The 13396-nt window shown below is 49.1% G+C and overlaps 1 protein-coding gene across 5 annotated transcripts in view; it reads left to right on the top strand.

Annotated features, from left to right (window-relative positions):
- Positions 1–13396, top strand: part of GRAMD1B (GRAM domain containing 1B) — an 88585-nt gene that overhangs the window by 46069 nt on the left and 29120 nt on the right. For 4 of the 5 annotated variants that reach the window (XM_039379990.1, XM_027720990.2, XM_027720991.2 and 1 more), the window contains one exon: positions 11818–12028. In XM_039379990.1, coding sequence (XP_039235924.1) covers positions 11818–12028 — 211 coding nt within the window. Of the gene's footprint in view, positions 1–3043; positions 3207–11817; positions 12029–13396 lie in introns of those variants that run through there. The other variant, XM_027720996.2, reaches the window with a different exon arrangement.

Raw genomic sequence — 13396 nt, 5'->3', positions numbered from 1 at the left:
GGATGCAAAATGTATGAGTGTGCTTGTGTTACTGCTGGGCCTGAGACAACGGAGCAGAAAACAGCCCTGCCACTGCTCCAGCAGCTCCAGCAGGCAGGGAAGATGCTGCTCCTGGACACTGAGGAGCCTGACACAGGCGTGCCCTGAATTAGAGCATCCTTTGTGCTCATTTATGGCTTTGCACCTTCTGCAGGGCTTGGTCAGGCTGTGGTGGTCAGGCTGTGGTGTGGGGCCATGGCCAGACACAGCTCAGGAGTCAGGCCCTCCTAAAGCTGTCCTTCACACCCAAAACAACATCCTAGTGCTTGTCTGGAGTCTTGAACACTGAGGCAAGGGGCTGACACATGTGCAGGTAAAGTGTGTCCTGCAGCTCTTGAACGAAACAGAACTTGTAGCCTCATGGTCCTCAAACATCCTTAACATCTTAAGAGCTTCCTGAAACATCCTCTTCTCACTTCAGTACTATCTCAGTATTACCACCATGAAACAAGCTGTCTTCAAAGTGCCAGGAACGGTGCTGCAAAGGCCCAGAAATGTAACAAGAGCGTCAGTCCTTCCTAAAGTTCCGGGGGGAATTTTGCAGATCTGCTGAGGTTTGTAAAGCATTTGAGGTGCCACGTGATTTTCTTTAAGTAAGTCTTGCAGTTTTACTCCTGCTCTTACAGTGCTTTTGGAAGCAGAACTTTTGTTTGATTCATCTTCCCTCCTGTCAGTCTGAAGAGTGGATTACTCTTAATCTCATATATTGAATTTATCCTACCTCTTCATGGCCTGCTTTGAGCCTTTGTGTGTTTTCCATTGTTCCAGATCTCAGTTTCATCAGGGCTTTTTGGGTCAGTGTAACTGTTGTGACTATTGGAAAATAGCATTTTGTTCAAACCTTAATAGTCATTCAGACAAAACATATCAAAATTTGTAGGGGCTGAGAATCACAGTTTTAACTATTTTCTCACTTTCTCTGAAAGCCATAAGAAAAAAAAAAAACACTGAAAGATTCATAGACTGTAAACCAAAATGGGACCATTCAGATATGTCACTCTGAGTCCTGTTGGATGCAAGGCATAAGACTTGCCTGAACTGATTCTGGTTCATGGTACAGAACAGTATTTAGCAGAAGACAAACCCTTGCATAATAATGTTTGCCACAGATGGATAATTGAGCCTTGAATTAGTTACAGTGGGTAGTTTTGTTTGCTCCCAAAAATAGGTCTCTCTTGTCTAGTGAGAATTTGTCTGAAAGCTTCAGCTTTCAGCACTTTCATCTGTTCCCCAGTGTGATCCAACGGGTTTCCAGGTGATCACTGAGATCTTGGCCTCCAGTTTGTGTTGAATGGATTCAGAGCCACTGCCTTTAGTGGTTGCTCTTATCTGGGCCCTCTGTAATCCACATTATGCACTCATTGAACCTGGATACAATCCTGGACACGCGTTTCCGTGGGAATCACGCCATCCTGGGATCTGGGGTGCTGTTGCACTGGGCACAGGGGATGGGAAAGTTTGTGTGTTACAAATGCCATTTCCTTTAAACATGTTTGTAAATTCTCCAGCGGACAAACTTTTGTGAGCGTTGGAAACAACAAAATTGACATCAAGGGGATGGATCATTTAATTTCTTACAGTGGCACACACACCGTGAACACACTGGGTGTATCCTCTGAGCAGTAGAAGGGGATGGTGCTGTTGTAGTACCCGGATAAAAATGTGTTTGGTGATGGTGTTTTCAGTTTAAAATCCTGTGCAGCATTTGAATTGCACAGTGATGGGAGTCTGCTGGAGCACTGATGTGCTTGAGAGCAGAGCACTTCCTGCTCCCACCGCTTTTGATTAGAGCAAAATGATGGATAATCAGCCTTTTGGAAAGATGCTCTTTTGGGAATTAGCACTTAAAGCTGTGACTGATTGTAAAGAGAAGAGAAAATTGCTAACCCTGTGTGTGGAAGGGGTGAAATGCAACACAGGCAAGCGAAGGGCAGAGTGAGGAGTGTTTGCATCACTTAAGGCACAGCTCCTCCTGTTAGCAGTGGGGGAGCAGTAAGTCCCTGAGGGGGCCATTCACAGCATCCTCAGTAAAATAAGTCAGTGTAAGTCCACACGTGGACATTTGTGCTCCAGTCCAGGTCGTTCTACTGTATTCCCTTGTTCACACAAGGTCTGATTTCATATCCTGGAAGGAAGAGTGCAAGCCAGTTGATTGTTTTGCTCTCTTCTTAGTCACCCTTCAGTCTATATAATTTTTATTGTACCGTGAGAGCCCTTGAGAGGGACTGGAACCCTCCTCCTTATTTCTGGAATAAAGATGTCCATGAGCAGATGTGTAGGGATATAGTGGTGTGTCCCTCAAAGAAACACCATGTACTAATGCAGCTGTAGAGTCGTCAACTTTGCTTGATAATGTTTCTTTAAAAATCCCAGGCCTGTTTACACATGGATAGGCACGGGAAAAAAAGAAACCAAATTAGCTCCCTGGTCGGAGCAAACTGAATTGAGTTGAGGTCACCTCAATTCTGAACGAGTGTGTAGATAATCCACTCCACCGGTTAATTAGGGTTTAATTTCCCTGGCTGTTCGCGTGTTGACACGCTGACAGGTTTCGAAAGGTGTTTCTCCCACCAGCGGGTGTGCACGGCGAGGACGGGCATGTCCCCAACCTGCGGGCTCCCAACTTTGTTCAGCTCCACGGGCAGCATCCCAAAAGCCGCGGGCGCGAGGAGGAGACCCTGGGAGAAGGAGAAGGGTTAGGGGGGGTAGCGTTAGGGTTGGTTTTTCTCCCGGTTTTCCGGGGTGGCTGCGAGCGAGGAAGGCACGGAGGGGGATGAATTATGTAAAAGGCAGCGGCGAGGCTGCGCACGCGTGTGTTGTGTGTGTGTGTTGTGTCTGCGTGCAGGAGTGTGTGAAAGCGCTGCCAGCGACAGGAACAGGCACCGACCGACATCCTCATCGCCACCGGCAGCAGCGGCAGCGCCACAAAGAGCGGGGCGGGGGCTGGGGGGGGGAGGCTCGGCCATGGCCGGAGCGGGCGCAGCATCCCCGGCGGGGCGGGCGGGGGGCTCGGGGAGCCCCGGGGAAGGGCTCTGAGATGGTGCGGGAAGGTGGGAAACCCTCCCCGCTCGCCGCCGGGCCCACCCACCCACCCACCCTCCGCGCCCGGAGCCGCCTGAATGAATGAGCCCCGCGCCGGCCCCGCGCTCGCTCCCGATGGCTGCCAGGTCAGTGCGCGGGGCCGGGGCAGCGCTGCCCCCGGCTCGGGGGGTCGGGGTGTCTGTCCGTGTGTCCTCGCCGTGCCCCGCACGCCGCTCCCCAGCCCGTCCACCCTGCGCTCCCCGGGCAGATTAAACCCGGAGTCCATGTTGGTTGTTGCTGCTGCTCCTTTCTGTTCGGGGGACTCGAAAGCAGCAGCAGGCAGCGTGACATCATGTTGCAGAGATGCTTCGTCTCTTTTTACCCTTCCGCGGGCTGGTCTCTCCCCCTTTTTTTTTTTTTTTAAAAAACTTATTAATTTGAATTTTTTTTTATTTCCCTCCCCCTTGTTCTCTCCCCCCACCCCGCACGTGCCTTTCCCTCTCCTGCAGCGGAATTGCTAAAACAGCCTTTTCGATTGTCGCAAACGACCCGATGAGCAGATCCTTTTTGGCTGTTTGTTTTTTTTTTTTCTTCTTTTCATTCTTCCTTTCTCTCTTTTTAGCTTCCATTCCCCTCACCCTCCTCCTTCCCCGTCTCCCCCATCCCCAAGGGGACACTTATCCCTCCCATCACATCTGGGTCCAAGGAGGGGGGTCGGGGTGGGATGAACAGGGCAATGCGTCACAGGAGCAGCCGGAGCTGCTGCAGGAATATGGTGTATTTGTTTGCCCATGTGCTCCCTCGCTTTGAAAAGGGCTCGGAGCCCTCGCACGGATGCCACGGTTCCGCTCTGTTCCTCTCTGTGGTTGTATATTTGCACGGATGGGGAGAGGCAGGGTTTGTTTTTCAGGCTCTGCTCCAGACTCTGTACAGGTGGCTTTTTATTTTTCATTATTTATTTTTCATTATTTATTTATTTATTTAATTCATTGCGCTCTCTGTGTTTATAGGCAGCGAGAATCTGCCGAATCCCCTAAAACGCTGCTTTTTCTTAGATTACTGGTGACTAGCATTATCCTGTCCATCATGGAAATCACGATTCAGGAAAGGGAATATATTCCTGTTCCCTTGCTTCATTAAATCACGTGCATCTGCGGGAGAGCTCCTTCTGGAGCTGGTGGATTTAGGATGGGGTTTGTGATTTGGACTCAGTAGGACAAGAGGAAACTTCAAGCCAGATCTTAGGGGTATATTTTACAGCAGTGCAGTAACTTTGGGTGCCAAACATGGGAAGCCCCCAGCTGCCCGTGCCACTGATAACCAGCTGGATGGAGCAAGTGAGAATGTGCCGGGTGGGGGGACAAGCCTGAAGCAGGTCCTCAGGACTGTGTGTGACTCTTGCACTGAGGGGGTCTGACTCTTCCCAGGATCAGCTGCAGCCCCTGACCCTCTCTAATTTTAACTTGGAGCTGGACAGTGCTGCTGCATGGATAGAGCAAAGGAGAGCAAATGGCATGGAGATAGCAGGGGGAGGGTGTAGAATTGTTGCATTGCTGTTTTCTGAATGGTAAAGGGAGGCAGCAGTAAGGGATGAACAAAAGAAATCGATTTGATCCCAGCTTTGAAGATCACATCTTCCGTGAACTTACAAAAGCTGATGCTGAGGAGCAGTGGGAGTGAGTGGGAAGATGCAGAGCTCCAGCTTTGTCTTCTGCTCCTGAGATGCACAATATCCCTGTCCGCCCCCACTCTGTCTGGGAGATGTTCTTTAATCTGTGGTTTATTAAACCTGCTGCCACAAGACTGGAATGTGTTCAGGGAGACAATCCCTGTGCTGGGGATGAAGGCCAGGGGTCTCCCAGCCTTGCTGAAGTTATAGCAGGAGATGGGTAGCAGGGAGGAGTTGTTGGGCTCTTCCTGAGGTCATCTGGGATCACACCTACATCCTCATCCAAAAATGAGCCTGGATCTTTATCACTTGCTGTTTAGTGCTGTATTGCAATTTTCTCACCCTCTCTTGGAACAATGCACATGGATTGATGTGTGGCAGCAACGCTGAGTCCCCAAACCACTGAAAGATTTTGGTGTTAGCTTGGAAATAGTGAGGATTAAAATAAACATGCTTGGATGTATTTTACGTTTTATTCTTTGAGTTGTCAAGTTTTCAAAACTTTCTTCACATCCAAGATGGCTTAACAGAGTCTTTGGTAATTAGATTTATTTTTTAAACAAGACTTTTGAGCTCTGTTCTGCCCCAAGTTCCAGGCTCAGAGATTTTGGAGGGCAGCATCAGATATTGCAGTTCTTGCTGTTAAGGACAATGCTGACATTGAGGTGGGGAGGAGAGGGAACAAAGCCTGGATCTGTTCCTCTTTGGAAGCTCAGCTGGGTGACTTGCAGGTAACCACACTGGGGCTGTGTCTGAACCACCCTCAGCTTCAGAGGGATGTGAAATTCCTGCTTCGTGCTATTTCCCCTTTTTTGCCTCCCAGATTTCTTTGTATTACCCACTGTACCGTGTTTCATGTGGTCTGCCTTCCCTTGGAGCAAATGGAGTTATTAATTTGCCAGTGGTGGAGGGGTTCAGGGTGTGATTTATCACACGTGGTGGTTCTCTGCAGATTAACGACCCTTTCCAAATCGTGACTTGTGTTATCAGACAGCATTACTCAGATCAGTCTGGTTCTGGTTCCAAAAAAATTGTCCAGTTTTCTTGGCATTTTTGCAGTAACTCCAAGCAGGAAGGGAGCAGGGGAGAGGTTGTTTCCAACCCAGCACAGTGGGAGTTTCTGTGGGAGATGAGCCCGTTTGTCCGTGGAGTTGATCGTCCGTCTCTCGTGGTAACCGGGATCGGGTGATTCAGAGAGACACAATGACATGGTTAATAATGCAGCTGACCAGCCTCGCACTGCTGCATGTGGGCAGAAGGCAAATTCCTTCCTAATGCTTGCAGTGATTTGCTAATCCTCTGAGGCATAATAATTGCATTAATTTTATTTCATGAATATGTAAACATGCGATTGAATGTCACCGGAGGACACCGTTCTGGGAAACGTCAAAACACACCGAGAAAATCTTAAGCAAGGATGGACTTTCCTACCCAAAACCATGCAGAAGGCAGGCTATTTTTACCATTCTCTTCAAAGCAGTTGTCATGAAACACTCAGTTTCTCTACAGCCCTGCAGGTGTCATTGCTTTTTGATTTATTGCTTTCTCTCTTGTCTCTCTTGCTGGGAGATGTAATAGAAGCAGAGCATTCTGTTATTGCTTGTAGAGCAATGGCGAGCCCAGGGGATTGCTGAAGGATATATGGAGGTTTTCATTCTTGGATTATCAATTTGAAGCGAGTGTAGGTTGGTGATCAAAAGTTTAGTTACCATCTGCTTGCTGTTTGGGAGACTGCATAATGAGGTTCTGAATCTCCTCTTTTTGCACTGATGTCAGACTGTATTGCAGAAAAGTATCTTTGTAGGCGTCTAATTAACCCTCTTAGTGGCTGTTTCTGAGGAGAATTAACTCTTTTTGTGCTGCAGCCAGGCTTGAGGTGCCTCCTTGACCTTGTAGCCTTTCCTGCCCTTTTCAAGACTTTCTCAGTGCAGTTCTGTTTTATGCTCGGGGATCTCTTTTGATCGTGTTTAGGAAAGTGTGTAGGCACAGGCTTGACTTTGTGTGCACAGCCCATAGTTCTCAGACATAGAGAGGTAAATATGTGCTTAAATATGTGCTGCTTTGCTGGTTTGGGAACACAGTGCTCAGCACTTTCAGAATTAAGCTTGATTTTGTAACACAGACTTGGGGCCTTGAAGAACCTTCCATCAGGTGGGTGCTACGGGCTGCAGGGAGACCTGAGCAGCTGCAGATTTACTCTTATAAAGCAGGTTCTTTTGAGGACTTGGAGGCCAATTAGCTTTCCAGATCAGGACTTCCAGATCAGGAAGAAACCCTCTGAGAAGCTGGTGATCACAGTGTACGTGGAGCTGCTGCTTGTTTAGATGATCTGCCCTTGTTACAAAACCTTTGGCAGCACAGTGATTACTTCTGGCTGAATTCTAATTCACATCCTGCAACTGGCAGGTTCCGATGGATTTGCTGTGTGTCCTCCTAATCTGAGTGTGTGTCCCTACCTGAGAGAATACTGAGCTGCTGTCCTGCAGTGTAGCTGTAGCCACTGGTGCTGTGACAGTGCTCTTCTGGAGGGTGGCTCCTGGCTGTTGGGGCACCCAAAATTTGGGGAAGAACTGTTGCAGGGTGCTTGTCTCAAGCCCAGGGCTGGCTGTGTAGCAGTGGCAGGCAGGGTGGTTGTTTCAGATCTGGTAGGATGGACAGACTTTCCTGTCAGTTCAGGGCTGCTTGAATGTCATTCCTGCAGAATTTACTTAACAGACTCGAACTAAGGCAGGTTTCTTGTTGAGTTTTCCTTGCACAGAGTCCTCAGGGTTCCTTTGTAGCTGTAAAAACACCAAGCTTCACTTGTGGAGTACAAGCTGTAGCATTTCCCAAAAGTGACTGCTTGGTGAAGTCTCTGTTCGTCAGCTGGTCCAGATCTTTACAGAAAATACTGGGTTGGAGGAGGAAGTGTGGCCTTTCTGTGTTTTGCCTTGTGTCCCAGGGTGACCAGGTGGCTTGTCTGTGCATTGCCAAGTGTTTGTCCTTTTTCACCACCTGAAGAAAAGCTCGTAGAATCACAGAGTGCTTTGGTTTGGAAGGGACCTTAAAGATCATCTTGGTCCTCCCCCTGCCATGGGCAGGGACACCTCCCACTAGCCCAGGTTGCTCCAAGCCCCCTCCAGCCTGGCCTTGGACACTTCCAGGGATGGGGCAGCCACAGCTTCTCTGGGCAACCTGTGCCAGGGCCTCCCCACCCTCCCAGCAAGAATTCCTTCCGTATATCCAACCTGAACTTGCCCTCTTTCAGTTTGCCTGTCCCATCACTACAATTCCAGGCAGAGTTCCTCTCCAGCTTCCTTGTAGACCCTTTCAGACTCTGGAAGGCTGCTGGTTCTTTACTGTGCTGCTCCAGACACCGAGGCTTTTCCTCCACGTCTGAACAGAGTTTGGCCCTTTCCCGTCCCGTGGTATTTCTTCCTGTGGCTCCAACCCCAGGACAAGGTGGTTTTTCTTAGGCACAGCGAGGACATAAACCAAGGAGACAGAATCAGCCCTTCTGTGCTTTCACATATTCCGTGCAGGGTTTCCCCTGGGAGCGAGGGGCTGCAGCTTAGGTGGGCTTGTTTGTGTTCTGTGCCTCACTTAAACTGTTGCACCCGCTGAAGGCTCCGCTGCAGGGGGGGCTGTGAGGCCCTGAATGCTCTCCGGGCAATTAGGGCTCTAAAGCATTATTTATTACTATTATTTTTTTTTTTTTTTCAAAGTGGGTCAGGCCGTTTTGGCATCTCAGGCGCCGGTCCCCGGTTCAATTGCGAGGCCTCGGTCGCCATGGCAACTGCAGAAAGCGTTCGTCATGGCTGTGCCTTGGGCTGGATCCAAACGCCAGGGAATGAGCAGGAGCAGCGCAGTTTGGAGGGGCTCGGGGCAGGGGCAGGAGAGGGGGATGGAGCTGCAGCTCCGGTGCTTTTTGGGCCCATCCTCGCCGCCCTAGACACGAAAGGCTGAATTAACAGACTCTTGGCGTGTGGAGCCCCTCATGGGAGAAATATTCTGCTTTTCCCAGTCACCCAGAGGAGGAATCAGACCCTCCTGCCTTCGGTTGGCTCTGCCACTGACCTCAGGGAGAGCCAGAGAAGGTGCCCTTGAAGTTATTTCCCCCCCGTCCCTGCAAAGGTGATAATCCATACATCCCAAACACAATCTGTGGGGATGGATTTAGTGTTTCAAAGCATGCCAGAGATGCTAAATGACTGGAAAACGAGCTTGGAAGCTGGAATCTGCCTGAGACTGTGCTTGGCAGGGCTGGCACGAAAATGCGTGGCTATGATAATATGAACAAATATATACATGGCAGCTTTAAGGTAGTTAGTGTTGATTCTGCCCCTGTGGGGGTTACTCAGCTGTTACTGAAAAAGCCACCTGAGGAGCTTTGTAAGACCACAAAAAGAGTAAAACTAGAACTTTCTAGGGCATTTCATCCGAGCTTCACATGCACGTGATGCAGCTGAACCCTGGTTTTGAGTGATTTGCATTTTGAGTAGCATTAAAAATCTCACAGCTGTGACCTGAAAGCCAATAGACCCTTGAGTGAATTTGACTTGGTCTTTATAGGGTTGCATGAAGTTCACACCCAAAGTGAAACTGGGGGTATGAACTCACAGGAACCGAAAGTGAGAGGGAGGTCATGCATGATAAGCTCAGGTTTTGTAGAGCTGTAGAAGCAAAATTAGTACATCTGTTCAGATTAGTCCAGTGATGTGTGAGTCAGGAACGCTGGCTTCAAATTCTGGCTTTGTATTTTTGGGGACCTCTCACATAAAGCAGCTTGTGTTGCATCGAGGCTGCTGGGGGCGAGCAGGACCAATACTGCCTCAGAATGTAGAGGTTTTGACTAGAACTCTACATTGTGTAGAGTCTAGAAATGGCAATTCAGAACCATTTCCATCACTGGAACCATTGCTGATGAACTTGAAGTTTTAGTACCACCAGTGTAGCTCTGGTGGACTGTTAAAAAGTGGGTTTAGACAGGAGAAAGAGCACCAGCAGAACAGACAAGCTGAAACACCCACTTTAACTGGATCAGCTGCAAGTCTGTGAAGAAACCTGATACTTTATAAAATTTCAATAACTAAGAAATTCCTGATAGTTTGACTTTATGATATACCCAAACTGTTGCAGGCAGTGCTGCTGGGAGAATGGTCCAGATCATCTTTTCTTTAGTCTTTTGTTTCAAAGGTGATTTGGAGGGCTTAAATCTTGAATGTTGCCACAGTTGTGCTGTACATGTGTTTCTGTTTCTTGTCCAGGGAAAGGGAGGACACAGGACAAGGTGCTGTGACAATATATGACACTCATGAGATGTGCCACTGCTAATTGTGAGCCGTGAAGAACCGAGCTAAGGCTGGGATTACTCTGCCTGTCTTTGCATTTGAACAATCAGGTTTTTATTGTTCTCTAGCTGTATGACTCTAAGTAAAAGCAGGTAACAGAGCAGAGTCTGTAACTCAGTCCAGCTTCCTGCTCGTAGAACATTTTGCAAACCCAATTTCTGTCCGTTTTCTGTGTGAACTTGCACACTTTGTGTCCTTGAAAGCATCTTCTCCGGGGTTTCTGTGGGGCTCCATCCTGCTGTTCTTGCCCCTTGCCAGCTGCTGTGAAATCTGGTTCTGTCAATGTTTGCACAGGTTGTGTGCTTTCTGCAGATTGTTTAGGGCAAGTCTCATCACTTGTGGGTTTACACAAGCAGTGAGCAAATAGAGGATAATTTATGAGACCAGTTCATCCAGTGCTAAACCAACCCAAGCCTGATAACTGCTGCAGGAGCGTGTTACATTGTCTGCTCATATCTGTTGTGTAAAAAGGTTTTGGCATCTTCAGAGGTAAGGGGTGGATATGATTTTTTTCTGGGAATTAATGAAACCTCAGGCACGTGTTCAGCTTTTTGAGATTTTCAGAAAGGAAACGATCCCTTTTAGGTACCTCACTGTGTATGAGTGTGAGAAGGAAGCTTCAGTTTGCTGTAGATAATTGGGCTTAAATTATAGCCCTTAAGAGTCTGGTTGTACCAACTTTTTAATTCAGTCCCTTGCAGTTGTAATTCCCTCATGCTTTCCCTGTTGCCTGCTTTTCTGTCACTCAGATGTGGCTCTGAGAGACAACAGGGTACCAAACCACTGAGCATGGCAGAGTTAGCACAGAATTCATCCTTGGATCAGCCCAGGTTCCACTGGCACCTGCAGGCTGCTGGAAAAGCCTCAGGGATGTTTGGCCTGGTCAGAAATAGATATGGCTGCTGAAGGAAATGAGTGACGTGGGGGAAAATGGATGTAGCATGAAGAGTCTGGCAGGAAGAAGAGGCATCAAAAGAGAAGGACCAGTGAGGAAATCTGAGTTTTCCTGTTCTGTATTAATGGGTATATTACTGACTTTCTGACTGAGGTGTTGGGGCATTTACTGAGGGTAGAGGAGGAGAATTTCCATTCTCCTAAACGTCTCATAATTTCTGGAAGACTCAAGAAGGTCTTACTTTTCCCATTATGAAAGGGGAACTTCGGTTTGTTTTTTTTTGAATCATGAAGGGTTTCAGGTTATAGCAAAACGTTCTCATGCCCAGCTCTAACTGGTGTGGGAAAGGATGATTCTGTACAGGAACTCATGACTGCAGTGTCTGTCATCATGACCTCCCTCCCAGTGCCCCAGCATTTTTGGGTTTTGATGACCTTTAACAGAGTGTGATCCCATTGTCATGCATCCTGTTGAGAACAGTTAAGAGAAAGTTAAGGAGGGACAGAGTGTTGAGAAAACACTGACATCTCCCTCATTCTTGAGCGCAAGTTTAGATTTTCTAAGCTCAGATCATCATCACTTGAAACTGCTGGAGCCCACAGGAGAATGAGTTCGTTGGTCTGTGGTCAGATGAACTGAAGAGTGGGTGGAGAAGGGCACTGCCAGGCCTGGCAGTTCCTCTGCCACTGGGAAATGATGACTGTCAGCAGCCCCAACTCGCTGGGCGTGTTGCTCCAGGAAGCCAGATTTGTCTGCCCTGCTGGTGGGGAGATCTGTGGGCTCTGCACACCTCGGGGCAGGGGTGCAGCTGGTTTCCCTTTGAGCTGGGGGTGGCTAACCCTGCTGTTTCTCCCTCCCTGCAGTACTGCCAGTAACTCCAACCGCAGCACTCCTGCCTGCTCCCCGATCCTGCGCAAACGCTCCCGCTCCCCGACGCCGCAGGACGCCCCGGGAGACGCCATGGTGGAGAAGGGCTCGGACCACTCCTCAGACAAATCCCCTTCCACGCCGGAGCAGGGTGTCCAGCGGAGCTGTTCCTCCCAGTCAGGCCGCAGTGGGGCCAAGAACTCCAAGGTGAGCAGCGAGCGAGCGGCTCCGGCCGAGGTGGGCACGTGTCCCCGGTGCTGAACTCCCTGCTGCAGGACACTGGCTCTGTCCTGTGCCTTCTGTTCCTCTGGATAACTCTCCTCCTCCTTCTCCCATCGTATTTCTGGAAGTTCTCCTAACTGGGGTCAAGTTTTCCTAAGTAGGGTCAAGTCCTCCTCGCTGGGGTCAAACTTCAGCACAGCTCCGTCATCCTCGCAGCGACCTGAGTCCAGGAGCTGCTGATGGCTGGTACTGCAGCTCCCTAACAGCTGCCAGAGCCTCACTTTCTATAGTCAAAGCCTTGATTCCTGGGAGGCTCTGTGGTTCTGAGAAAGACCTTGAAAATCAGCTGTTGAAATTACTTTTTGTCATCTGGATCGTTGAGTGCCATGGAAAAAATAAAGGTTCCCCTGTGCAGCCTGTGAAGGGCTTGTGCACTCTCAGTCCTGCCTGAGCCCTCTGAGATGAGGCTCAGGTTGCACAGAATCAGTTTTCCAGTCCTCTGCCCATTCCTTCTGATCAGTGCAGTGTTAGGGCTGGCTTGGCCAGGGTAGGTGGTATTTTCCCTAGAAAGGTTTTGTGTCCTTGGACCATGTTAGAAGCAGCCTTGTCTTTGCTGTGCTGCAGAAGAGGGTCTCAGGTTTGGCAACTCTGGGTTTTCCTGCGAGCAGTGGGAGCTGGTGAAACACAGCCCTTGGGAGCCAAACATACCTTTGATTGTAACCCTGCTATCAGGGATGTGTTTTAAGTCATCTGTCAGGAGCACTTGTGTTTTTCCAGCTTTCTGAAGTGAAATATTTCGGCCTGAATAACTTCACAGTTAGAACTCTGGCATAACTCTGGTGGCTTGTACAGAATGAGCTGTTAGATCTCTGCCTGATCTGTTGCTGGGCTGTGTCACACACAAGAAACCTTCATCTGCTGCCCTTTGTGGGCTCTCTCAGCACGGGAACGGGATTCAGTGGCCCACATTCCCTGGGCTGAGCTGATCTCTCCCCACTGAGGGGAGTTGTGTGAGTTCAAAAGAGGGGGGAGAAGGGTTTTTTCAAGCTGAACCATTTGAGCTGTGAGGTTGCCCTCGAGGTCAGCCTGGCTTCCTGTGCACACAGTGACCTACAAACACCACCGGGTGACACCCGTGCATTGTGTTCCCAAAAGCAAGCCATGGGATGGGATGGGAGGCAGGCAGGATGCAGGGCATGCTGTGTTTATGGCCACACTCAGGGCTGCTCTCAGGGAAGTGATGTCCTTGCTAAGAGGGAGTTGCAGACACGAGTTGCACTGCCCTGGCCCACAAAGTGCTGTGAATTAAGGCCATGGGAGTGAGATTTTTACCAAAACAGTGACTGCTAAAGC

Source organism: Pipra filicauda, unplaced genomic scaffold, assembly GCF_003945595.2.
Source record: "Pipra filicauda isolate LSUMZ 115617 unplaced genomic scaffold, ASM394559v2 scaffold182_size1470994_pilon, whole genome shotgun sequence".
Classification (NCBI taxonomy): Eukaryota; Metazoa; Chordata; class Aves; order Passeriformes; family Pipridae; genus Pipra; species Pipra filicauda.
Note: the sequence above shows the minus strand (reverse complement) of the source record. Positions and strands in the feature narration are given on the sequence as shown.